Source organism: Phaethon lepturus, unplaced genomic scaffold, assembly GCF_000687285.1.
Source record: "Phaethon lepturus isolate BGI_N335 unplaced genomic scaffold, ASM68728v1 scaffold32779, whole genome shotgun sequence".
NCBI classification, from domain to species: Eukaryota; Metazoa; Chordata; class Aves; order Phaethontiformes; family Phaethontidae; genus Phaethon; species Phaethon lepturus.
This window is the reverse complement of record NW_010564855.1, coordinates 1-25,498: the sequence shown is the minus strand read 5'-3', so window position 1 is coordinate 25,498 and position 25,498 is coordinate 1. Positions and strand designations below refer to the sequence as shown.

At 37.1% G+C, this 25,498-nt stretch overlaps 1 protein-coding gene across 1 annotated transcript; it reads left to right on the top strand.

The window, feature by feature from the left end:
• Window positions 1–25: 25 nt before the first annotated feature.
• On the top strand, window positions 26–18,381 carry MSL3 (male-specific lethal 3 homolog (Drosophila)). Its single transcript, XM_010294997.1, has 9 exons — window positions 26–34; window positions 1,855–1,977; window positions 2,451–2,611; window positions 5,637–5,795; window positions 6,264–6,526; window positions 6,913–7,022; window positions 7,212–7,311; window positions 7,743–7,827; window positions 17,947–18,381. Exons 2-9 carry the CDS (start codon window positions 1,888–1,890, stop codon window positions 18,044–18,046), a joined length of 1,068 nt encoding a protein of 355 aa, XP_010293299.1. The 5' UTR covers window positions 26–34; window positions 1,855–1,887; the 3' UTR covers window positions 18,047–18,381.
• Window positions 18,382–25,498: the final 7,117 nt, after the last annotated feature.

Here is a 25,498-nt window from a genome sequence, read left to right as displayed (position 1 = left end):
CCTGCTGAAGAAAATGAGGAGAGTAGTGAAAACTGTGAGCTTGTTTTCATTTTTTGGTAACTGGCATGATGACTTTAACTTGTTGAGCTAGGGGTACAGTGCCTGCTGCAAGTTCCTATTAGGATGACACGAGAGTATCACAGTCCTATTTGAAATATACCTGGGCAGTCATATGAAGAGTGAGCACTGTGTTTCATGCTAAGCATCTATTAAGTTACCTCCTTTCTTCTTATCTTCCAGAGGCTTTTCCTTGTGATGCTTCCACTCAACTATTCTAATCAGTGATTTCAGACCTTAATGCTACTTTTAGTGTAGTATTACTAGATGCAAGAAGCCCTCAGTTTTCTTTGGTGTTAGGAAACAAGATGCTTTCCCTGCTAGTGTTTCTATGTATTTTAGGGGGCAATAAGATTTTCTTTTCCCCGCAGTCTACCTACTGCAAAAGTCTGTTTCCAGTCAGCTGACTGGCTGATTTCACTCTCAAGCCAGCTCTTTCATTTCATAGCACTTTTCTTTGTAGCTTGAAAACCAGCAGGAACACTAGCTGGTACTCAGCTGGTGTTCTGGCAACTGTTGCTGCATAGATCCAGACCTTCTGATTGAATGATTAATACATTAATCACCTGTTCAGAACTAAAGTCCAATAAAGATTGAAAAGATGTCTGAGTGTTCAGAAACGTAGGGAGCTTTTAAAAGTGTTTTTTCAATTAGAGAGAATGCAAGAATATTTCCTGTAAACTTCTTGCCTTACGTATTTAACAAGTGTATAGTGTGCTGTAAATAATGCTTGTGTGTTTAATTCAATTAGAATTATTTATCCTCCCTAAATATAAGCAGCTAGTTGTGGGGGTTTCTTTTGGGTTGGTGGTTTTTTTGAGGCCTGAAGTTGGTTGGTCTTAACCTCTGCAATGTAATAATGTGAGATAAATATGTGAAATCTCTTTTACACAGCTATAAGTAGTTCTTCTTCTGATGACAGTGATGAAGGAACAGATGAAGAAATAAAAAGTGAAGAAAGTGACATAGAAGAGAGGACAGAAATGGTATATTCATGAGCTCCTTAACTTCATAGGATTTAAACATCTGTATTTGAAACTCTGGAAAAATTGAAGTTGATAAAATATAGGCCACAGCTGGTTATTTAGCTGTAATTAAAAGCATAATTTTCTTATTCCTGGTGCTTACTGTGGTTGACATTTTTTTTTAATTATAGAGGATGTCATATTCATGTAGAATTCTTTGATATTAATCTAAAGATACACATTTGTTGCTTTTCCTCTTTTTCTACACATAAAGCTTATGTGGAGAAAACATAGCAAATTAGATTATCCAGATTTGTGGGTGCTGTAAAATTTTACTGGTCTATGCAGGTTGGACAAATCCTAATAGCAGCAGAATCTTTCTAGCTTTTGTATTTTACTGTGAAATGGGCATGATCTTAATTTAAAATGTAGAAGACTGACTTAAAACCCATTTATTTTCTTTACACTGTCAAAAAGAAAGTACAGTGTAAACAGGTGTTCTGAAGGTCTATGGAATCTAACTACTACAGTGTGGGTGATCTGAAACAGCAAAACCTAACAAACTTCTGTTCATTCTTTTGTGTTAATACTTAAGTGAATGCTAAATTAACAAAAAAGCTTTAAAAAATGAATTCACAGATGACTTCAAAGCAGTATTGTTAAATTGCTTACAATAAGGCTACTATCCGCTTAAATATTTACTGTACGTTATATATTTTATTTTTGCATGACAAAACTTGATTGTTATATTGCATCCTGACTACTTAAGTTCTTTTTCACTAATATTCATAAGCACAACCAATATATTGTTTCTTGCACTGCTTTGTTGTAGAAAGAAGAACAAGACACCCACACAAAAAGGGACATGGAAGAAAGAGCAATAAGCATAGAAATTCCTGAAGTCTTGAAAAAGAAGCTTGAGGAAGACTGTTACTATATTAATAGAAGAAAACGGGTATGAAATAAAAGCTATGAAATGAATGTGCATGGGGGGGTTGGGGAGGGCATAAAACGTAGTTCTTGCATATAACAACAACTGTTTTTTGAACTTCATTGCAAAAGTGAGCTTAGAGAGTATAAGGAAGAACAAAAAGAGTGTAGGGAGCAGAGCACTCTATAGCTAAAACAGTGAGTTGTCATTCTAGTTAAGAATGTAACATTTCAGTACCCAATGATGTTTTAGAGTAAAGATTGTTTTTTAAAGCTGGAAATGTAGTAAGCTTGTTAACCTGACCATATTTCTGTTTCTCCAGATGTTTCTAAAGGATTGATCAAAAATGCAGTTTAAGGGTTCACATTAATCACTCTGGAAATAACTTCATGCAGTAGAGGCTTATTAAACTAGTCGGTACATTACAAGCTCCTGTTTTAGATTGGTATACTTTCTAATTCTTTTTGTAAGACATTAATTTGTTGTTTCTCTTTCAGCTAGTGAAGCTTCCTTGTCAGACAAATATAATAACCATCCTGGAGTCATATGTGAAACATTTTGCTATTAATGCTGCTTTTTCAGCCAATGAAAGATCTCGGCACCATCAGATGACTCCACATGCTAATATGAATCTTCATTATGTGCCACCAGAGAAGAAGTAAGTAATCTTTAGTTCAGCGCTATTGTCACAAGAAACATGACCTTGCATTCCAGGTTCTGTTTCAAGGTTGTTCACTTCTGTGAGCTTATATATAGCTAGCTTATCTATAGATATACTGTGATGTATATCTATTTATGGGGCTTAAAATAGTTGATAGATACCTGTAGTACAGTAACACTGGCAATTTGTTTTGTCTGTGAGAGAGTCCCTATAGTCTGAAAAGACATTATGCAAAAGCATCAATATCTCCTTTTATCATGTAAGTTCTTGTGATGATTGTGACATATTTGGAAGAATGTGTTGCTATTGTCTACATGAAGAATTTTTTTAGCAATGAGTTAAAATTTTATAAAGGATAAAAGTTTTATACAAACACGTACAAGAGAACTACCAAGTGCAGGTGATTTTTTAAAATTTTTTTTTAATTGACATATCTTAATCGTTAACAATGTGTGTAGTAACACCAATCCTGTTTATTAAAATTGATTGTGTCTTGGTTGCTGCTTTCTCAGCCAAGCTGTATATTCTTCTACTGTGCTACAAATGCAGTGCATTAATCCTGTGTATTTCAAGTATGACTTCTTCTGTTGGTTGTTTTTTCCATATGCTAAAGATTCCCAATATTAGATGCGACTGCTGCTTTATCCGAGTCTACACTGGGGTGAAATCTTGTATTTTACCAGTGAGAAATCTTGACTTTTGTTACCACGCTCTATTTCAATGGTACATAATTAGGCTATTCCTTGAAATATTTTGGTGTGTGAGACCAAATTTATATTGATGTCATTTGTTATTTGACAGATTTAATGATACTTCTTTGTAATAAAATCTCCCAAACAAGAAGTTAGATCAAACATCAGAAATATGAACAGAAGGTGGTACGCACATTATGATTTTTGAAGGTGTATGTTTAAGTGACTTCCTCAATAAAGAAGGTGCTTTAATAAGGAAAATGTGTATAATTTCAGTGATCCATTCGGTATCGTAGAATAGTTTGGGCTGGAAGGGATCTTTAAAGACCATCTAGTCCAACCCCCCTGCAGTGAGCAGGCACATCTTCAACTAGATCAGGTTGCTCAGAGCACCGTCCAACCTGACCTGCAATGTTGCCAGGGATGGGGCATCTACCAGCTCTCTGGGCAACTGGTTCCCGTGTTTTACCACCCTCATTCTGAAAAATTTCTTCCTTAGATCTAGTTGAAATCTACCCTCTTCTAGTTTAAAAGCATTACACCTTGGCCTATTGCAACAGGTCGTGCTAAAAAGTCTGTCCCCATCTTTTTTGTAAGCCCCCTCCTTTAGGTACTGGAAGGCTGCAGTAAGGTCTCCCCAGAGCCTTCTCTTCTCCAGGCTGAACAACCTCACCTCTCTCAGCCTGTCCTCACAGAAGAGCTGTTCCAGTCCTCTGATCGTTCTGGGGGTCCTCCTCTGGACCTGCTCCAACAGGTCCATGTCTTTCCTGTGCTGAGGGCTCCAGAGCTGGACGCAAGACTCCAGGTGGGGTCTTAAGTAGGAGAGATTCAGCTGACAACTTTATTGCATTGCCCTTACTGCTTTGACACAGAAGGTAATTGACCTTCTCCAGTGTGATAGAATTTCTGCACATGATGGTCCCCTCACCCAATATCTATATAGTGTTTCAAAAAAAAAAAAAAAAGGCAATTTTAGCAGGTGGTATGGAATGCTAATAGGAGGTATGGAATTTCTAATGTGGGTCATTGTGGCAGAATCGAATTACTGTTACCATACATATACAGGAAATTGATTGTGCCCCTGTACTCGGCACTGGTGAGGCCGCACCTCGAATACTGTGTTCGTTTTTGGGCCCCTCACTACAAGAAGGACGTTGAGTTGCTGGAACGTGTCCAAAGAAGGGCAGCGAAGCTGGTGAGGGCTCTGGAGAACAAGTCTTATGAGGAATGGCTGAGGGAACTGGGGTTGTTTAGTCTGGAGAAGAGGAGGCTGAGGGGACACCTCATTGCTCTCTATAACTACCTGAAAGGGGGTTGTGGTGAGGTGAGTGTTGGTCTCTTCTCCCAAGTAATTAGCAATAGAACGAGAGAAAAGGGCCTCAAGTTGCACCAGGGGAGGTTTGGACTAGATAGTAGGAAAAATGTCTTTACTGAGAGAGTGTTAAAACATTGGAAGAGGCTGCCCAGGGAGGTGGTGCAGTCACCATCACCGGGAGTGTTCAAAAAACGTGTGGATGTGGCGCTTCAGGGCATGGTTTAGTGGGCATGGTGGTGTTGGGTTGATGGTTGGACTTGATGATCTTCAAGGTCTTTTCCAGCCGTAATGATTCTGTGATATGCACCTGATACATGAGAGATGAGTACCTTCATAGATGTGAGAGGTGTTGGAGGTAGGCTGGCGTCAATGTCCTTGGTTCTGCTTGTTACAGCACATCTACTGACCACTTAGCGCTGCAAGTCTTTTACACAAGCCCAAAGCTGAAATTTCTAGTAGCCTCTAAATGTAGTGCTTTGGTTACCAGGAGCAGGCCACTGGAAACTGATATCCAATGCAAATGTATCTGGTTTTGTTGGTTCACTGGATATGTCTTAAGCACAGCCTTAACTGCATCTTGGTGGTTATAGATCAAATTCTGCATGTGCCTTTTAGACAGAGATTCAATCCATTGAGTTCATACTTTTTGTGGCAGGTGCCTCTTTTTTGAGCCTAGTAAACTTGGAAAAACAAAATAATGCTTACATGAAAAACTAACTTTATTTACTGTAAAGTAGATTTTATTAGTCCAGTAAATAGTAATACAACAGAACAATTGTATGATTTTGGTTTATATTATTAGGCAGACTTTTAAAATTTGTATTTGTCTGAAGTCACCAACAGCAATCACTGTCTCTTTAAGTGTGCTTTTAATCACTCATCATTACTTAGTGATGAAGTCAGTATATCGTAGTTAAGATGTTAATGATGTGTATTAAAAAGGAATTTCCTACAACTACACTGAAGAATTTTGACATGCAGCTTTGAAATTCGTAATTCCTTTTTTTTTCTCTAGTGTTGAGCTATGTAAAGAGATGGTAGATGGGCTGAGAATAACCTTTGACTTCACGCTTCCATTAATTTTGCTCTATCCTTATGAACAAGCTCAATTTAAGAAGGTGACTTCATCAAAATTCTTTCTTCCCATCAAAGAAAACTCAACAAATACCAACAGGTAGGTTGGGTGTAAGGAGTCTAATACTGCTTCTGTCCTGAGGAAAATGGAATAGAAGGTGGTTATGTGTTCAGAATAGGATGATTTCTCACATACTTTGACTTAAAAATTGTCTTGATAAAATGTTGAAGTTTTCCATGAATTGTTTGCCTGAATTCAGGTTCTGAATTTCTATCTGGTTAACTTCAAAAGGGGTTTGTTACTGACTGGTGTAGAGTTACGCTGCAGCTTTGTCGGGAAACAAATTTGCATTGAAATGTAAATTTGTGTTCATTAACTTTTAAATTTGAAAATAAATAGCTTCTGGAAAACTGTTTTTAAAATAAGGCCTTATTACTTTGATAGTTATTGGGAGGAGACTGTCTAATTTGAATAAGGATTTAACAAGACAATGTGAAACAAGAAGGATCTTTTTTGGGTGAAGAACCCTGATCTCTTCACTTCTGTAAAGCTGCCTTTATTTCTTAGAAATCAGGAGGAGCTTTCCCCAAGTCCTCCTCTGTTGAATCCACCAACGCCTCAGTCAACCGACAGCCAACCTACAACGGGGGAGCCAGCTACGCCAAAAAGACGAAAAGCTGAACCTGAAATTCTGCAGTCACTGAGGCGTTCTACACGCCATAGCTCTAACTGTGATAGATTATCGGAAAGCAGTGCTTCCCCGCAACCTAAACGACGGCATCTTGAGACCCCAGCTTCTATGCCGAAGCTCTTCTTGCACTTGGAAAAAAGTAGGCTTTGCTCCGTAAAAAAAGACCACGACTTAAAATCATGTTTAAAGCAATAATTTAATGTGATCTGGACTGCGAACTGAATGATTGGAGTAGGAATTCATTATTTTTTGTATCTGTTCCTTCTCTCTGAAGCTTATACCAAATGGAGAAATACAAAACAATATCTTCAGTATTTTGGTACTGTATTTCTCAACAGAATTCAAGGAGCTGCTCACAGAAATGTGAGCCTACTTTAGGATAGCATTTATTGAATTACAGCGTTTAAGACTTTAAACATTTTAGCAGCAGGCCTTAGTTGTGTTTAGTGGCTTTTAGTTCCATAAAACAGATAATGACATTTTATTTCTGATTTCTTTTGTTTTGCTTTTCCTTCCCTTTTGAAGAAACCCCTGTCCATAGTGGATCATCTTCCCCTATAACTTTGACTCCTAGCAAAGAGGGGAGTGCGGTTTTTACTGGCTTTGAAGGTAGAAGAAACAATGAATTGAATGAGGTAACATATTTTATGTTACTATCTTAGATTCAATGATTAAAGGTTTTGTTGACCTCTGAATAGGGCTATGTAAGAAAAGGTTTTGTTTGTGTTACTTATTTCATCTTCAGTTTTGAAGTTCTGCACGGACTAAATTACGTACGGTGCTATAAAGATTTCACAACCAACATTTTCATGTCTTATCTTTAGGTTTTGTCCTGGAAATTGATGCCAGAGAATTATCCACCAAGTGACCAACCACCACCTCCCTCATATATCTATGGATCTCAACATTTGCTACGGATGTTTGGTAAACTGATGCAAAACTCTGTGCTGAATCAGAAGTGCTTTATTTGGGTTTTTTGTTTGTTTTGGGTTTTTTGTTTTGGGGTTTTTTTTTAGTGACTGTATCCATGTGATTTGTTGTTTGCTTTATCGCATTTAGTTTTATTCTTGGAGAAGCAGACATTTTAGTCTCTTTAAAACTCTTAGGCTATTCATAAACTTACTTATCTCTTAGTGTCTCTGTAAGCCTTCGTTTAAGAAAAGTAAACAAGCAGCATTCACTTTCTCAGCATGTTTGTTTTTAGTAAGGTTTTGAAAGATCACTGAGTAACTTGAAAAGAAAAGTGGAGGCTGCAGGGAGAATTTTTTGTATTCTTTTTTTCTGTATAGTAGATAAAAGTAATTAGGAGTTGCTTTTAAAAGAACAGGTGTAAACATTATTTCTCTTATTTACAGTAAAGCTACCAGAAATACTGGGGAAGATGTGCTTTCCTGACAAAAACCTAAAGGCTTTAGTAAAACACTTCGAAATGTTCCTGAGGTAATGTGACACAATGTACCACAACAGTGTTTGCATTGTTACATAGATCTAAGTGTCCTGGAATGACAAAGGGTTTTTAAAATAAGATGTTAATTTTCAGTAACTACAAGAATATGATAAAATTTAATATAAGATGTTAATAATAACAATTTGAATAAAGATTAATACAAGGTTTTTGATTCTGTAATTCAAATTGAAGGGAACCTGAACTCCATACTCCATACTTTGGAGTTTTGATAAACACAGTGCTAGAGAACTGAAGTATGAAAGTTTATTTGCTAGTATGTATACAATAACAAGTCTGACTTCGTTAAGAAACCAAGTTTATGAAGAAATACAAACTCAACATTGTTACTTCTGAGAGCATAGCTGAGAGTTTTGATGTTGCATTGATATTACCAGGGAGAGAAACTTTAATTATGGTGGGTTGTTTTTTTTAAAGAAAAGCCTGTCCTAATTGAGCTTTAAACAGAAAGGTTTCTCTGTTGTGCAATGCAGTGGCTTGTAGAGGAACCCAAACTCTTTCTGATCATGCTAGCTCCACAGCTGGAGTCAGTATGGCCATACCTGCACCATGACCAGCTTTGTTTGTCAAGTACTCTAGTTAGTATCTCTACATGACATTGTCGTGGTAGTTAGATATCTAGTGTGGCACTGTATTAGCAGCATCAATAACATGGAAATTAAATTTGCCAAGGAAAACTTACAGGAGAAGGTGTTGTAAATGGTCAACATTTGGAACAAATGTGGGACTCCTAACACTTTTGGTCAAAAACTCTTAAGTAGCCACATACTGCAGAGTAACATAATGTGGCACTAGCATATCAAAAGTCCTGTTAGAGGTCAGAGAGGTGAAAGCTTTAAAATGCTTTTACTTTAATTGTTGAAAATAAAAGGTGTCTCAAATGTCAAACTTTCTACAATACAAAATTTTTTCACTTGAAGCATTTGATTTTTAAGTTTTACTCATTGCTTTTTATGTCTCTATTTTGTCAGATCCTTATGAGTATTCAAAATACCTTTAAGTTAAACAGGACAACATTAGTGCTTATTGTTGGAAATGTGTTTTTGCTTGGAGTCAATATTATTCAGGGTGCTTAACTCACTGTGGATCAAATTGGTTTTTATCAGACCTCTGGCTGTTCAGATTCTTCTGTGTTGGTCAGAGCAGGTCTCTACTCTTTAGCATCTTAAATGCAGTTTCTTCATACCCATTCTATGGATGAGCTGTTGTGGAGTGAAATAGAGGGAAGGAGGAAACGTGTCCCCCCACCCCTATACAGGTAGGGAGGTGATTATGTTGAAAGTTCTACTGGTAGTATCCATATGTGTTTATTTTTCCATCTGACCATCTTGTTGAAACGTGTAGTCATCTATGAACAGAAGAGAAAAAAAAAAGGCAGAAGATGTTTCCACATCAGCATTTTTAGGTCAGCTAGAACTGTGCTTTTGAAGCAAATCTGTCAGTAGTTCCCACTTATCATGCTTTGTGTTGCACTGCAGAGTGCTCTGAGTACACAAGCTTGATTCCTTTTAGAAAACACTTAAACAGAAGTGTGCTCCAGTACTAGGAGGCATTCAGTCCTCAAGACCAGACTACAACTAAACCAAAATGACCCCCCCCAAGGCAAGCATAGTGTGGATATCGCATAACTGGTACAACAAAATATTCGAGGGCCGTGTGTTTTTTCTCAAGTGCTTTCTATGCCAGTGTCATGTATGTTTTGCTGATGCTGTTCTCAAGGTTTCTTTTCTATGCTGAAACAATGAAGTCTATGGTTTTGTCAGAACTGGTACAGAAAAAACTTCCAAGTTACAGTTACTGCTGTAGGAAGCATTTGATCTTGGGTAGCTTTGTCATAAATATTCTTGTTAGACTAGTTTCCTTACCAGATATGCTGCTGTGTATTCAAATAGGTAACATAGAAACCAATAGGAATTATTAGGGTTTTTTTTTTTAACACATGTTCTGGGGCTTTAGGACGTCTTTCATTTGTTTGTCTCATATGTCATTGAATGTTGTCAAAGAATTACATTTTCTAGAAACTTGTTTAGACTTGATTTTTATCAGAAATACTTCTGCATTATCTGTTTCTCATCACAAGAGAAAACTTGAGGCTGAGGTGACATCTTGTGCTAGTTCTTCTTTCATTTTCACATCTGTCTTTTCCTTTTTGGGAATGAAAGGATTAATGGATGTTTATTAAAAATATTTTCTATCAGTTCTGTTCTGGCTTACCTTTTGAAAGGTAAGAACTGTCCTACACAGTCTGTATGCATTAGATGATAGCAGTCAGCTTACTTAAGACTGCCTAATTTCTTTTAGTGAACTGTTCTCGAGTGGCAAGCTGAAGTACTCTCCTTTTCTTTATTTTTCTAATAGCAGACAAGTGTTTGAAGCTGTCTGTTTGCATTAATAAAACTGTTTCTGAATCTTCCTTGAATTCTAGGTAGAGTAGTCCAAGCATAAGTAGTTTATATATTTTTAAATAAAATTTTCATGTGCTACAGAACTGATTTAGTTCTGGCATATATACTGATTTAATTTTATATTATGATTTTATGGCTAAAATTTACAGTTTCATTTAACATTTGTACTATTAATCTCATGTGGGCTGAGAAACTGAGACTTATTTAATATAACACTTTGTCTAGAAGCTTATTTTATTTGAGTTTACTCAGTACTTGATAGATGCATTAAATTCACTTTGAGATGCTACATGGGTATTGTTTTCCAGTCATGCCCTCAGATTGCTGCTAGGCAAGATTGATTTCAGTTTCCCAGACAACATATATTTTTAAGGGATGTATGAAATACATCTTTTCGAGTTTCATATTAAGTAGAAGCTGTACCCCTTGTGCTTAGTGCAGCTTTCTACAAGTGTACATAATGAAAATTTATTTATGGAGAACACAAAAGTTGATTTCTCAATTACAGAATTTGCAGAAGTAAAGAAAACTAGTTTCTCAAATTACGTACAAAACTATTAGTCTTCTCTTCAAATTATTTAGCTCTGAAATAATTAATAATACTCGCAGAATATCAACGGTCTGAAACGGACATTAGTGGCCAACTTGCCAGTTGGTTTCTCTGAATTTTACTTGCAGTTTGAGTTTAGTCTTCAGGAGCAAGCAGTGGAAGCTAATAGAGTAACTGGTGTCTACTAACTGGTAATCTTAGTAAGAAAGGACCCCTGATTAAGTCTTCCTGCCTGTTAATAGTTTTTGAGATAGAGTAAGTATTGCATTTTAACAATACTGTTATTTCAGCTGTATTTTTAATAAAATGCTGTTATGTGCTCTATTTTGACCTCTCTGTATAGTGAGGTGCCTAGCAGGCGTGCAGAGGCTGCTTAAGTGATGAGAAATGATAGGCAGGAAGGTACTGGTTCTTGTTTTGCTGTTTCCGTTGATTTGAACACAGCTTTGACTTTGAAAACTGTTTTGGGATCAGAGAGGTTGCTTCTCAGGACTATTGACTCATAGGAGATACTTAAAAATTAGGAGACTGTAACATGTCTGGTTTTAGAATAGCAAGACCCATCTTCACTGAGGTAATTTCAGTCAATGTCATTTGCATGGTAGGGGGCAAAAAAAGCAAAACAAAATGGTACAGCACTTCAGAAAGCCATAGGTATTTTGACTTCCATGAAATACAGAAGAATAAGTGATGAAATATTTCTAAAATAATGATTTTAAAACTTCTAATACACTTTTCCAGATGAGGCCAATATGTAGTATTTCTGTTCATGGAAAACTACATCCTTAATGTCAAAGTCTTTGGTTTTGTTAAAAACCCACTGATATTTCAAACTCAGTATATCCTGTAAGTTATCTCTTTCATTTTAGAGCCCTTTTTTTTTTTTCCTGGTGTTTTACAACATGCTTGTGCCACTCTGCTTCTTGGGTAGAGAAGTATTTTAATGCTGTTGATTATTTTATGGGAAGGAAGCCAAACCAGAATGTGACCAAGTTAGAGGGCTGTGATAATGTTTATATAGAAAGATGACAAATTGTTTGAAGTAACCTTAAGAAATAGATCTCTGGTTTTGATAGCACAACATTCCTTTAGTGGTGTAGTGATTTTGTTATATGTAATTGCAGTGGTGAATTATGACCACTAGTCTGTGCTAATGTGCAGTTAATGAGAGGTTATTAGTGGCTTTCTGAGAATGAAAAAATTAAGCATTGCACATGGTGAATAGAATAGAAAACATCTTTAGGTGAAGTTGCTTGTGATGGAGTTCCTGCTCACTGTGACTTAATAAAGTTGCAAGATGGCAACTGATTAAAAATAACTTTTTGAAGGATCACAAAGAATGCAGTTCTGCTGCCGTTTCCTATATTGATTAGGGCTTTTCTATTTGCCTCCCTATTTTGGGAATAACTTGACAAAACGTACCTGTGCAGCATAGCAATTATGACATACTAGAAAACTTCATGGAATTGGAGCCTAAATGTGAGAAAATCGGAGTTTTGTGTGTCAATGGACAGGTGTGGGTTTAGAGGCACAAAAAGGTAAAGGAACTTTTTTTAAGTTTTGAAACACTTTGAAATGAAGGAATTCTACTTGCACAGTGAATGTATATGCCTTATTTTAGGGCATTATTACTGTTGTAGTTTGGGCTACGCTGTGTTTATTGGATGGGTAGAAGGGAAACTGCCATTTTGGGTGCCCTCAATTTTGGCACCTTTATGTTGAAAGCATCTTAGTCAATGAGTACCTGGTATTCTACAGGTTCTTATTTTCGGTAGGCTTTTGTTGCCTGGCTTGTGTGCAGAATCTGGCTCATGTGTGCTTATTGTTCTTGACTAAGGTTTGATTGCTCTGCCAAAAATCCTGAAATTGCATCATGTGGATTGCTTCTCTTCCTTCTGCTTACCAAATCATCAGGTGCCTGGGTATTTGAATGAGGAGTATATTCCTAATCCTAAGAGCAGAGGTTTGGATCATGCATCTGAAGTGAGTGGTTGCCCAAAATATTTAAAGTGTTATGGTAGCTTTTTTAGAAGGCAGCTCCAGGAATTGATTGAGGCATCTGTGCTGGCCTTGCCAAAAGTGGGTCTTCATCCTCAAGACAAACCAAGGGCTCTTGTAGGACTGTTTTCCCAAGAGGTCTACTAGAAGGTACCACTTTTAATTTCCACTTACCCTGATTACCTGAAATGTTATGTTGGCAGATTGGCATCTTCACAGTTTTCTGCACTTGCCCCTTAAAGGCCAAGGAAGATGATCTCTGTTTCTGTATGTGGATGAGTAACAAGAGCCCAGTCAACAAAACAAGCCTGCTGGTTCCTTTAGCATGGTTTTTGAGTCACTGGATATCAGAATAAACATCTGAAACTTTTCACTTCACTTCTTCTGTTTGACTGCATTGGGGTTATGATGAACTTTGTGTTGGTGAGCTTTTTGCCCTGAACAGCCTCCAGATGAAGACATGCTTGTCAATTGGAGGGGGTGGGGGGCAGGTGGTGGCGTACACTTTTGTGTGAAACTAAGCTTTTTAGCTTTCAACTCCTGCATTTGAGTAGTAGTCTTGGAGAGGAGATAACTTCTTAATCTGCAAATTACATTTCTTTTGATGAGGTGACTCATAGAGTTAGGACTCACCATGCTCTTTAAGGAAATTCCTGTAGATAGATCATTAACAGTTGTGTTTCAGACAGCATCTAGGCCAGGTATCTGATCTCATCAAAGCACCTGCTTACCTTCTAGAACTAAGAGCTGTAGCGAAAGTGTGTAAGATGTTACCTTCCTGGAAACTTCTCCGTTTAACCCTGTATTCTTATACCTCTATGGCTTAGGTGTCCTTCTTAAAATTATTAAGGTTTTCCTTTCTTCATAATTTTCACTCTTTTCAGGCCATCCCTGAGTTTGTTTATGTCACGGTAGCTGACATTTAGAAGATTGTTTTTCTTCATGCAAAGAGTGTTCAGGTAATAAGGTTGTGTTGACAGTGCCAAGACAAGGACATTTTTGCTACTAGATGATGCTCTTAAAGCTTGTATTAATTCAGTGACTGTTGAGAAATGTTCCTGACATATATATATGTCAAGTGGCCTTTTAATGTCGATAACGATAGTTCTGTGCCTCTCTTTGGTAGATCTGCCTGCGTAACTCTCAGCCTGATGATAGTATATTTGTGAGGCTATTGCTTGGAGTCATCTGAGGTAAGCTTGCTTACGGACTGCTACACCTGAAGATTAGAACATAGGAATTCTTCAAGCTAGGTTGCCCATGTGTCCGTTTCCTTTGTCTCTATCCCCTCTAGTCGTTTCTGAAGTGTTGCTCTTCTAGGAACCTGTGGTAGAGAGGGAAGTAGGTGCATTGTGCTCTGTTATCTCTATGTTCTGAGCAGGAGTGTAAAGCGTATGCATTCTTTTTGTGGATGCTCATGATGAGAAAAAAGTGTGCACTCTTACATCAGGATGTTTGTGTGGACATCTGTGCATCGCAAAACTCAGTCACTGTGTAGGTATAACATATGAACTCTGTAAAAATTATGAAAATGAAAAAGGCAATAATGCAACAAGTGACCAAATTTATCAGGTTTGTAAGTTAAAAGTAATGAAACAATTTCTGAATAGCTAAATAGCAACGTACTTTCTCTCTATAGCTGGACATTGGCTCTGCTTCCTAAGTACAGCTCCCTCTGTTTTAAAATCTTGGCTCATGACTTGCAGGTGCCAGTGAAATTGATCTTTGTGCTATTTCAGCTTTTCTAAGAGCAAAGCATTAGTGAAATATCCAGTAGACTTCAAATATTTCTGTGCCAGCTTTCTGCGCTGCATTGGAGTTCGAGTAGAAAGTAGCTTTATAAGGGCCACTGCTCTTTGTTTACAGATATACAAGGGACTGGGACAGTGGCTGACCTCATGTTCTTTTGCCTGTTTCCTCCTGCTTCTCTGCAGAAAGTAGTTTATCTTCTAGCTCTGGAGTATTTTGCTTTTCACAACTGTTACATTAAGAACACAGATGTACGTTTGACTGCATGTATTCTGCCTGCTTTTTTTGAGGGGGGCTTGTAGCTGTGCCACAAGCATCTTGGCTAAAATTTCTCATCTTTACCAGCTGTCACTTTAGCTTGCACCAAACTGGCATTTATGACTGATCTTAAGCACAAGTCAGCAAATTTGTAAGAGAAAATGAACCTGTTTCCCATTACTTGCCCTTAAAATTCTTGGAACTGTCAGCTACCCAATGTCCTCTACGGGTTTCTTTGTTTTATTGATGTTCTTTTAAAACATACTGCTTCGTATGATCTAGCACTTGGTATTGTGTTTTATGGAATATTAGCCAATGACACTAAGAATTTGATTGTCCCGTGTAGTTCGTACTCACTGTTTATGTCTAGAAGTCATCAATGCATGTATTAACATGAATTTTTAATTAAATTCCATTTGTGGCTTATCCTAATCTTGTGCAGTCTATGTATCACTAGAAAGTGATTTGTGGCTAACTACAGTCAGAGGTCATAGCAGTTGATGACTCAGGTATTTTATTAGCTTGTAATTTGCTATAATTTCAGTAGTCTCTTGTAGTGGTTTTCCTAGAGTAAGGGGTGTGTGTAGTGCAAATGAATTACATAGTTCAGTGAAGATTAGGACAATCTGTGTGAATTGTTTTTGTGTTTCCTTGGATTATTTTCTAACGGGTATCTCTATCTCATGGAAGAAAGCATTTTATAAAGTATTAGAGCAACTTTATGGCCTGGTAAGCCTAGAAAAGTAGGTGGTGAACGGTTTTAATGACAAGGGCTAGCAAATCACGTAAGTTATGTGGTTCAAACAGTGTATCAATCAAGTATTGGTGGCTTTAGTCTAGATTTGTCCTATTTTAGTTCAAGAAAAGAATAAAACTATTTTTTTCAGGCTCATTCTTTTGCCAAAGTTTAACTAATCTGGATTCACTATTTAGTAGTTTGTTGCATTTCAGGGGAAAATATTTCACTGATGTTTTATTTAATTTATTTAAATGTCTTTATATCTGTGACTAGAAAATTGGTATAACGCAACTGTAACATGCTGTAATATTAAACAAAAATTTTTGATTTAACAAAATAGTTTTCATAGAAGTTTTTTTAATTATCTCTCAACCTTAATTATGTAATCCTTTTTGCATTGTGTTTTCTAATAAAATTGGAAGCTGCTGTTTGACCCAATGAGAAATTAGCGTAGTACGAATACTTATAAACAAAAAGTATGCTAAAGTATTTAAGGCACTTAAGATTGTGTGAATGAAGACTGTGTGGAACTTCAAATTTACTTAGGTCTTACACATTTATTATGATAGCTTACGTGGTGTCAGTTTGTGGCAGAGCCAATTGGATCCTTGCTTTAAATACAAGAGAGAGATTTCTCCCTTTTGGCAGTGCCTGCCCCAGGTGAATATTGACAGAAGTTATGTGCTTGATTAGACACTGTTACGGGTTATGTAACAGAGTCTTTTCTGCTCAATTCCTTAGATAATGTTCGAAAACAAAAAGAAGCTGGCATTTGATCTTCTGGAAGTGTATTGGTTGTCCAGCCTGTTCACTTCCATGTCTTAAACCTGAAATATTTACATCAGAAACTACCCTAGGTCCTTCTATACCGTTAATTACAGAACTCGTATGAAATAAGCAAGTATGGAGGAAGCTGACAAACTGCCTTCTAAATAAATGATGACACATTGAAGGATTGATTTCTTCCAAAAAGGCTTGTATTTCTCACTGCTTTTCCTTGAATTAGTAGGATTTAACCAGTTATTACTCCAGTTCAGCACTTGTTTGATGCCCATGTTTAAGTACAAGTGTGTGTGTGTGTGTGTGTGTGTGTGTGTGTAAAAATTGGCCTTTTTTATTTATCTTTTTGTACTGTAACCTTTATGTATGAGCTCTCAGCAATTAATATATTCCTGATTAAATTTAGATTGCCTTATATAGAGAATCTTGTCAGTATTCTTTGATGCTTTGGCTTTCTTAAGATCCAAGGACATGCCTAGTTCAGGCAGTGTAGCTGTGAGTGAGGTTGGAGAAACACTATGGTTTTAATTGCATTCACCTGTACATTTTTTTTAATTTGGATTTTCTATGTCCAGGGTATTGGTTATGCAAAACTGATATTTTTAGCTTCCAATAGTGAGGTCATCTCCCTAGCCAGTAGTTCTTGAGAGAAACCAGATTCTGCAAATGACATTGTTTTCTGTTGTTTCCATTGCTTCCTGCTGTAACTCAGAGAACCTGTAGGTAACATTTTGCCATGTTTATTGGTGCTGATCTTTAATATCCAGGTATTTTTGAGTGTCTTTTTTTTCTGAAGTACAACTTGATCATGTGCTTCAGGGTTTAAGAACTGTTTTGCCCTTTTGCTCCCATTTGTATACCTGGTATCTTTGTTTACAAATGAAAGAGCAGAGAGTTTGTAGTCATTTTAGCTGTTTATTACTGGTGTTAGTAGCTTTCAGTCCTAAACGAAAGAAAGAATTTTATGTTAGCAGAGCAGGAAGACATGATAAAATATTGGGTGCTTGTCTGTTTGAACAATACTTGAAGACTGGCTTGGAGAAGTCTCAAGTTAGGGAACTGGATTTGCAAAGGATGCGTATTTGTCTGAGAGCCATATTTAAATCAGATACTTATGAGGGGTGGAGACCCTAAATGCACAGGCATATGAAAGAACAAATCGTAGATTTACTTACCTTAAAAGGTAGAGTTTGACTTAATGATTACTAGACATTTGTATAAGATACTGACATAGTGATAACTGAAAATCCTGGTTCTAACATAAATTAAAGTGGTATGCTGAGCAGGTGACTGACAGAAGTTGCAGAATGAGCTCACTTTTTTTTTTTCCTTTTTTGATAGTTCTTGGCATTCTTTTCTGAGTGTAGATTCAACTTTCAGATTTTCTTTTTATTGAGCTTGAGCTATTTTTTTAATGCAATTTCGATTTAAGAATGATAGGGGAAAGCTGTAAAACTTGTAAAAATAGGGCAAGCCTTTTGTATGCCAAATTTCAAAGTGTAATAACTCTTAATTTCCAGGCTGTTGTTTTGCTGAGCTTAAAAATTAAATTGAAAATAGCTTTTCTCTTAAATGTTTCATGTTCTGTTCTTTTTTTGGTGTGCTTTCTTCTCAGGTTTTTAGCAGAATACCATGATGACTTCTTCCCAGAATCTGCTTATGTAGCTGCATGTGAAGCCTACTACAGTACTAAAAATCCTCGGGCAATCTACTGAAGCTATTAATAAAGATTAAATCCTACTGTATGTAGCCCATGACAATGCTATTTTGCCACTTGGCTACAAGATGAAGATGAAAAAGGAATTAAAACAACTTCTGGAGTTCAAGAAATAGGGAAATATCTTCTGTGATGGTTGGATTACTTAGGAATGGAGAACTTCTTTTCAGAGATGTGTATAGACTGCTTTGTGAGTTGCTTACAGGATTGAATGTAATTCTGACTCCAGATGAATGAAGAAGCCTTGTCCTGACTTCTAATGCACAGGACTGCATAGGACTATTAAAGAGGAAAGGAGGCAAAAGCAGATGCATTAGAAACGGGACATTTTCATGAAGATAGATCATCGTGCTGTGTTTCATTTTAGCTCAGCCTCTCCAGCCTGAGAAATAAGACTTGACTACAGAGTTACATGAAGAGAATGCATAACTGGTATCTTATGGATTTTTTTCCCTCACAAATTGCACTTCATTTCATGGAACTGTCATGATAGAAAAGATTGCTTAATGTAAAGGTGTTTTTGCTGTTTGGCTAGCATGACATCTGTCTCAAGAATGACTTGTTGCTTGAATGAAAGACGTGTTGCTTACTTTGCGTTTTGCAAAGGTGTGTATAGCTCTTTCCATGGTAAGGCTGCCAGAGTTCCCGGGAGAGCATATGTTGCCAGTGATTCAACATTTACCTGGCAATAAATGATTTCCAGAGCCATTATGAAAGAACTGATTTTCTACAAGTAAGCAGAGAAGTCAATAAAGTGATGGCAGTTTAACTGGCAAACACTTCTTTTGTTAATAAAGTTCACAGTGGCTGCTGTGTAAATGTGTGATTTTGACTGTCTAAAACACCTTGTTTGTGTTTAATTAGTATTTTTGAGGTTGCAAAGTGTGCATATAATGAGAGGTAGGAGCACTGACAACATAGGGTGAGAATCCATTTCTGTATCATTGGGTTTTCCTCTACAGACTTGAAGGATGTCTCTTTAGACAGTTTTAAACACTTTAGCTCTGGAAACAGAAAAATCTGACAACATACTCAGTAGAAATATATTGGAATATAATTCTTATCTTGATTGTCATCAAAACCTCATCTGTGACTTAGAACTCTGGCCTTCAGAATCTTCTGCTCTGTCAAGACCAACACAGAGTTTAAAAGCACTGGGAGAAAATAGGACTCAAGGCTCATCATCACTCTGTAATTCTCCCTAGTTCAGAAAATTTCCATTACAACACTTACCTGTAATGCAAAACTCAACACATTCCTCCCAGATCTGCAGAAACTATTCGTTAGGAGGAATCATCTTTCAAATGTAAATGGCAAGCTTAGCCTAAAAGGCCAAAGGAAATCTGAAATCTACTGTTGATATTCACTGTCCCTCACTTCTCAGAGTGTACTGGTATGTTAAAGCTTTTGAACTGAAAATACAGAGATTGCCTTGGTTTTAGCAATTTAGGTTCTATTTTTTGAAAAAAATCTATAAAGAGTCAAACTTAATGGTTGTTAAATGAATGTTTGACGTGGATGCATGCAGATTTGTTGAGGATTATTTCTAACCATGAACATTCAGTAGTACTACTCTTTTTAAGTGCATTTCTGTTGTACCAAAAAAAGCATTTGTAAGCTTTAGTCTTTCTCAAATTTTGAATCTAGCAGAATCCAAGTACCTCAATCTACTTTGCAGACATGTTTCATTCTAGACTTAGACTCTGATTTTCTAAAAAGACAATTCAACAAAATACTATAGACTATCTAACAAGAGACTAATCTTGGAATACTGCCTGAAACTCCATCCTTAATCCTTTCTATTGCAGGAATGTTAGGGTGTGTATAATGGGGCAAATCAGGTTTTGTTCCACTGCTGGTACCTGTGAGTATAAGGGAGGTTATGAACAGAATTTAAGTCTTATTGTGTGACTGTGTTTAACCAAATGACAATTTCAGCATGCAGAGGTTATTAATACTGTCAGTATTGCCTTGTCAATAGGTTGTGATGATTCTCAAGAGATATGAGAAGGGAGAAAAATTCTGAAGGTCCAGTTAGTATAGTCTTTATGTGAACAAACTTTTTTGTAAATTCTCTTGAAGCTTCTGTGGGATATAGAATTACAAACTGTCTTGCTCTCATAACAACCAAAAAACTTTTCTCAAAAGTATCACCCTTTTGTGCTTCTTGACACTTTTAATTGATAGGGCTTCCCTGGACACTACCTCTTTGAATTTAAAAAGTTTAGGTTTATATATTAAATTACAGTAATGTCCATCTTTGACATCCCCCTTCCCTACTGTCACTCTTCTTTTACTGCTTTCCTATTTTTATACCTGATTTTTAATTTTTTTTATCTGAAGCTGAAGCAGTGCAAGAGACTTGCAAAACCTTGAACCAGATTGTCTAAGAGGGTAGTTCTTACTAGTCTTAAAATAGAGAGAGATTTACCAATGTGGCCCCCAAAATTAGCTTCGAATGGACAGTTCAAGGGCTCATGTGGCTAGGGGATGCTTAAGAGTGTAGCTATACTGCTGGTGTGAATCTATGACTCTTTGAATGTCCTTGGCTGAGATTTTTGATGGGATTCATATCCACCTGAACTGATGAAAGAGGTTTCTGCACTTAGCTGTTTGTTGTTCGGTGGTGGCTGTTTGTAGAGCTACTCATATCAGTGGTTTCTAACCTGATTCAATCAAAATGGCTTAGGCTGGCTGAAGAAATGTGAAAACGTGACTGAAGCAGGCTGGGGAATGTTCACATGAGCAAGTGTGCCCGCAGACTTCAGAGGCAAGTCTCCTGCGGAGGAGGAGCTGAGCTGAGCAGGGAGGTTAATAATGGGCAGCAACAGCTTACACTGGCACAGTCCGTGTGTGTAACTTGTGTGTGCTCTGGTTCCAGATTAAGGGGTTTTTGTTTGTGTATTTAAGGAAATTATACCAGTGTATACTTAAAACTGGTAAATCTCTCCTGAAGGACTTGCTTTCAGGAGTAGGCTGCTCCAGCATTAGGTGTGGTATAGGGTTTTGAATGTGGCTGTTCTTGGGAGAAGGCAGAAGAGAAGAGCCACAACAGAAGCAGGTAATGCAGCCGAGGTGGCGCTTAGTGTGTGCTGCCACATAAGGGCCTGCACCAATGCCACTAATTCCAGTACCCGCTCTGACTTTGTCGGCATATGAAGGTACCCGAGTATCTTGACACTGTGCCACAGAAGTATGACACTGACTGGATGTAAAGTGCTTTGCATAGATTGTGAAGATTACCAAAGAAGAATATGTTAACAGAATATAACTTTCACATTCTTCAGTTTTATTCCTCATTTTAGGCATTACTTTGTACCTATCGTGCTTCAAAAAAAAAAAAAAAAAATATCACATTGTTCTTTTGCGTGCGCTATCTGGAGTTGCTGCATTGCCCTTCATTTTGCTACTCATTGCTGTTTTTCAAGGTCCATTTCAAGCTCCTGGTTCAAAACTCTGGCTTTCATGTAGCATCCTCTTCCGCTGAAATGACCAAGGCAGATGTGACCAAGTGCTAATTTAAAGTATGTTCCATGTCCCGTTCTGAAAGCAAGCTGATGCAGATGTTAAGGTTTTGCTTGGCATTAGGTGTGAGCTAACAGCATGTGTGTGGTCAGCCGTTACGTTGGAAATATTTAGTGGGAGCTTGTCATCCTTGTAGTGCAGGATGACCTGGCTCTGGATTATGCTGAGAGGAATGTCTGCAGTGAAAGAGGAAATGAAGAGCTGATTGGAAATAAAAAGCTGTTAGTGCTTTTCATGTTTGCATCATAAAACGTGTTATCAAGACACTTGGGAAATACACTGGGGAGATTGTTATTGGAGTTAAAATATATACATATATATAGTAAATGCTTCATTTCTTGAAAATGAGGCATTTTCCCCTCTGGAGGCTTAAGCTTGTCTCCCAAAAGTATGTATGCTGGGGTGGAAATAAGCTTTTCAGGGCAGGGGGTAAGGAAGCAACATGCATTATCCTTACTTGAGTCTCAAGTCAAGCCTTTATTGTGGTAGTTAGCTGTACTACCTAGCACAATGCTGACAGCTCTTGGACAGACAGCCACATCTTAACCTCTGGCCTGGTGCATCTTTGGTTGCTTTTAACTTCTTGACCTATTAACAGAGCTGGAAAGCAAGTTTGCATTTTGGAGCACACAAACTCTACTCTCTGAATTCAAGAAGAAAATGCTAAATAGCCGCAACACAAGTGTACGTAGGCCAAATGCATCAAGACAATGTATTTTTGTCCTGTGTACTGTACAATCTTTGTGATATGAGGTCATTGCATTTAATTGCATCAAGAAGTCAAGTTACCTCTTTATTTTTCTATGTAAATACATCTCAGCATAATGAGGTTCCCTGGAACAACGGTTCTAGATGGTATGTTGCTTTCATAATGTGTTTGACCATAATCAGCACAACCTTGATGTGTTTACATATTCAATCTTTTCACTTGCTTATGAAACAACGAATTTGGAGGGATTTTCAGCTTTTTGTATAGCTGCATTGTTTTTCTGTATGAAATTATTGAACACAGGTACTATACTTCTGCAGTCAGAGGTACCAATGCAGTGTTTCTGCCTCTATTTTTTGTGATTTTTACTTCAATACTACCCCCTTACCCCCTCCCAAACTCCCAAAACAAAGTTTGGAATATATATTGCTTCAGGAAAATGCTATCAGCAATGACGGAGTGGCAGATGTAGGTGCTTACTAGATCTAACTCGGTGCATCCTCCCTATTGCATGCATTACATATTTTCCCATTCTAATTCATATAGCAGATGACTCTTTTACATTAAGGATAAGGACTATACCAATCTGAATAAAATCAGTGAAGTATAAATGTGCTCAAAGAGGAAAAGGAGAATGTGTTTAAATAAAAAAAAAAGGGCAAAATAGCATGTTTCTCCTGTATGTCAGTTGAGAGTGGTCACTCACATCATGTGAAGTGGATATCATCATCATAAAGAGAATGAGCAAACCTGTGAGATGCAAACTGATAAATCCCAGCACTAATACAGACCTTTAAAAGTGTCTGCTAAGGAATGGAGTAATTTGCTGCTTTGTTGCTAGAAATGGTGGAAGGTTTTGACTGAGAATGACTTTTTTTTTTTCTCTTACCCATACAAGATACTGGATCTACTTCTGGGGAAAGCAACCCAGGTATTAGTGTTGAATCATGCAATATGTTCATGGGGGTATTTGAGTGCAATGCCAGAAGACATAGTGTGTTTATATAGTGAGAAATGTAGAGATAAATATGTTGAGTTCCTCGCAAAATGAACAGCAGATATTTCCATCACAGCAGTAGTGTCCTGGTTGTGCCTCTAATACCTGTGACTGTTGAATAGATGTTAAATTTATTAAACTTTTTCTAGTCTTTAATTATAAGCTATTAATAATTATCAATCTAATAAGTTATTAATCTTTAAAGTCGTTGAAACAAAGAGATCTCCCAAGTACTTTCTTACTTTGTTCCCTTTCTTCTTTCCTTGCTTATATTTTTCTTGTAGTCTAGAAAATTACAAAAACATGCTTACAAGATCGATGGAAAGGAGGAGAACGGTTGTGACTCAGACTAAGCAAGTTGCATGTAGTTTTCTTAAGTGTTTAGATGCTTGTGATTAATTTTGAGGTATAATCATCAAATATGTGTTAAATAGAATTAGGATTTTATTTGTAGGCTCGAAAGTAGAGCCAAAATGAAAAAGCCAGGTGAATTGAATGGTGTGAATATCTAGTCAAGTTATTGGATAATTTAAATATGCCTGAAATTAGTTCTATTGTATGTACTTCTATGTTTTCTATTTTAAATGAGGCGCTCTGATTTGTCTTGGTTACTTGATGCCAAGTATTGTAAATGAGGGCCTTTCTCTAAAGTGTAAAATTGATTAAATGTCAACATGAGTAATCAAAACATCAAATGTTGCCATCAATTTTAATTTAAGCATATGAAATGCTACCATCCTGTGTTATGAGAAAAGAGACATTCTGCCTTTCTTTTTGCAGAAGCTTCTTAGAAATACAGTATACGACAAATCTGCTGCCAAATGGCTGATGTGGCAATGGTGTTGGTCTCAGCAGAACGATGGAGGTAACCTGCAGCTCTCCAAGTGCCTTCAGCCTGTAGAGAAGGTGCTCATGGTGTTCCACTGGTGCGCTGGGGACATCGGTGAGCATGCCAAGAGAGACTCCTCAGGTGGAATAAACCCTCACAAGTTGGCTCTTACACTTGTATTTTAATGATAGCAGTACAGCAAATGCTTCCATAATTGATATTTAGTAAGAGTTTTCATAGCTTTACAACCTTCTGTTTTGTAGGCTGCAGAGTTAAGAAATCTAAAGCAGTTCTGTTCAGGTTTCACGTGCATGACTGAGTAGGAGGTAGATTTTACTAATTGTTTTTAATCAGATTAATGAGAAATTTATTTTCTGTTGCTGTGAGTGACTACTGCAGTGATATAACTTATTTGGCATCAGAGATTAGTGCATTTTTGAAAAAAGAATCTATTAGAAACAGTATGAGTAGTAACTAATTGGGCATTTCATAAAGATTTTTGCTTACTGGCAGATGGATGGTATGACACATGTAATGTATATGCAGTATTGCCAACTGTAGGCATTAGAAATCATGAGTCAGACCCTTAAAAGTCTTGAGAGTGATTAAGAAAATGTGAAGATTAACTCCTGTTCTTTGGGCCCCTAGGGTAACATGAGTCAAGCTTACGACATGGCTTGCTTGAGACTTCAGAAAGGAAAACTGAGTTTTTTGGCTAATCACATGTCTCTTAAGAGTTGGAGCTTTAGAGGGAAAAAAAAATTAGCACAAAACCTTGTAAGACTGGCAATAAAATGATGATTTGGCAATGCTGTAATAGAGCAGGATGCCATTAATCTGAAAATAATCAGAGACTGAATTTATTTGTGAACATCTGTGCGAACATAACACAAGCCTCAGATAGCAAGGTTTTCCGGGTAGGGCGGTTATATCTGCTAATCTACAAAACAGTCTGCCTTTGCCAAAGGCATAAATCTAAATTTGTAGATTTAATTTTTTTTACTTGTTTGGAATGACTATTAATAAAGTGAGAGGGATAAATTGTTTACCAGAGTAACAGAATTACACTGTGCATGATGATGAAGTTGATGAAATCATGCACTGGAAGAAAAGAGGAAGCAGGATGAGAACTCTACTGTTTCTACACTGTATGTGCAAGACTAACATGTTGTTTATGTTGTTAGACCCACTTGTTGAATTATTTGTCTCTGGTTGTGACAAGAGAGACGACAAGTTGTCACTGTTGCCTTAGGCCCAGCTCTGTCAAAGACAGTAGGGGTCTAAAGAAAAATCTAGACTGAGGTCAGATCTGTGTAAGCCAAAGGGAGCAATCCACAAATATTTCCAAATCTAGCATGGCAATCTCAGAATCACAGAATCATTAAGGTTG

Coding starts and splice junctions, on each gene's coding strand:
- MSL3 (XM_010294997.1), top strand. CDS start 1,888: ATGGAAGAAAGAGCAATAAGCATAGAAATTCCTGAAGTCTTGAAAAAG. Junction 7,023..7,211: donor GAAACAATGAATTGAATGAG/GTAACATATTTT, acceptor TCTTATCTTTAG/GTTTTGTCCTGGAAATTGAT. Junction 7,828..17,946: donor CACTTCGAAATGTTCCTGAG/GTAATGTGACAC, acceptor CTTTCTTCTCAG/GTTTTTAGCAGAATACCATG.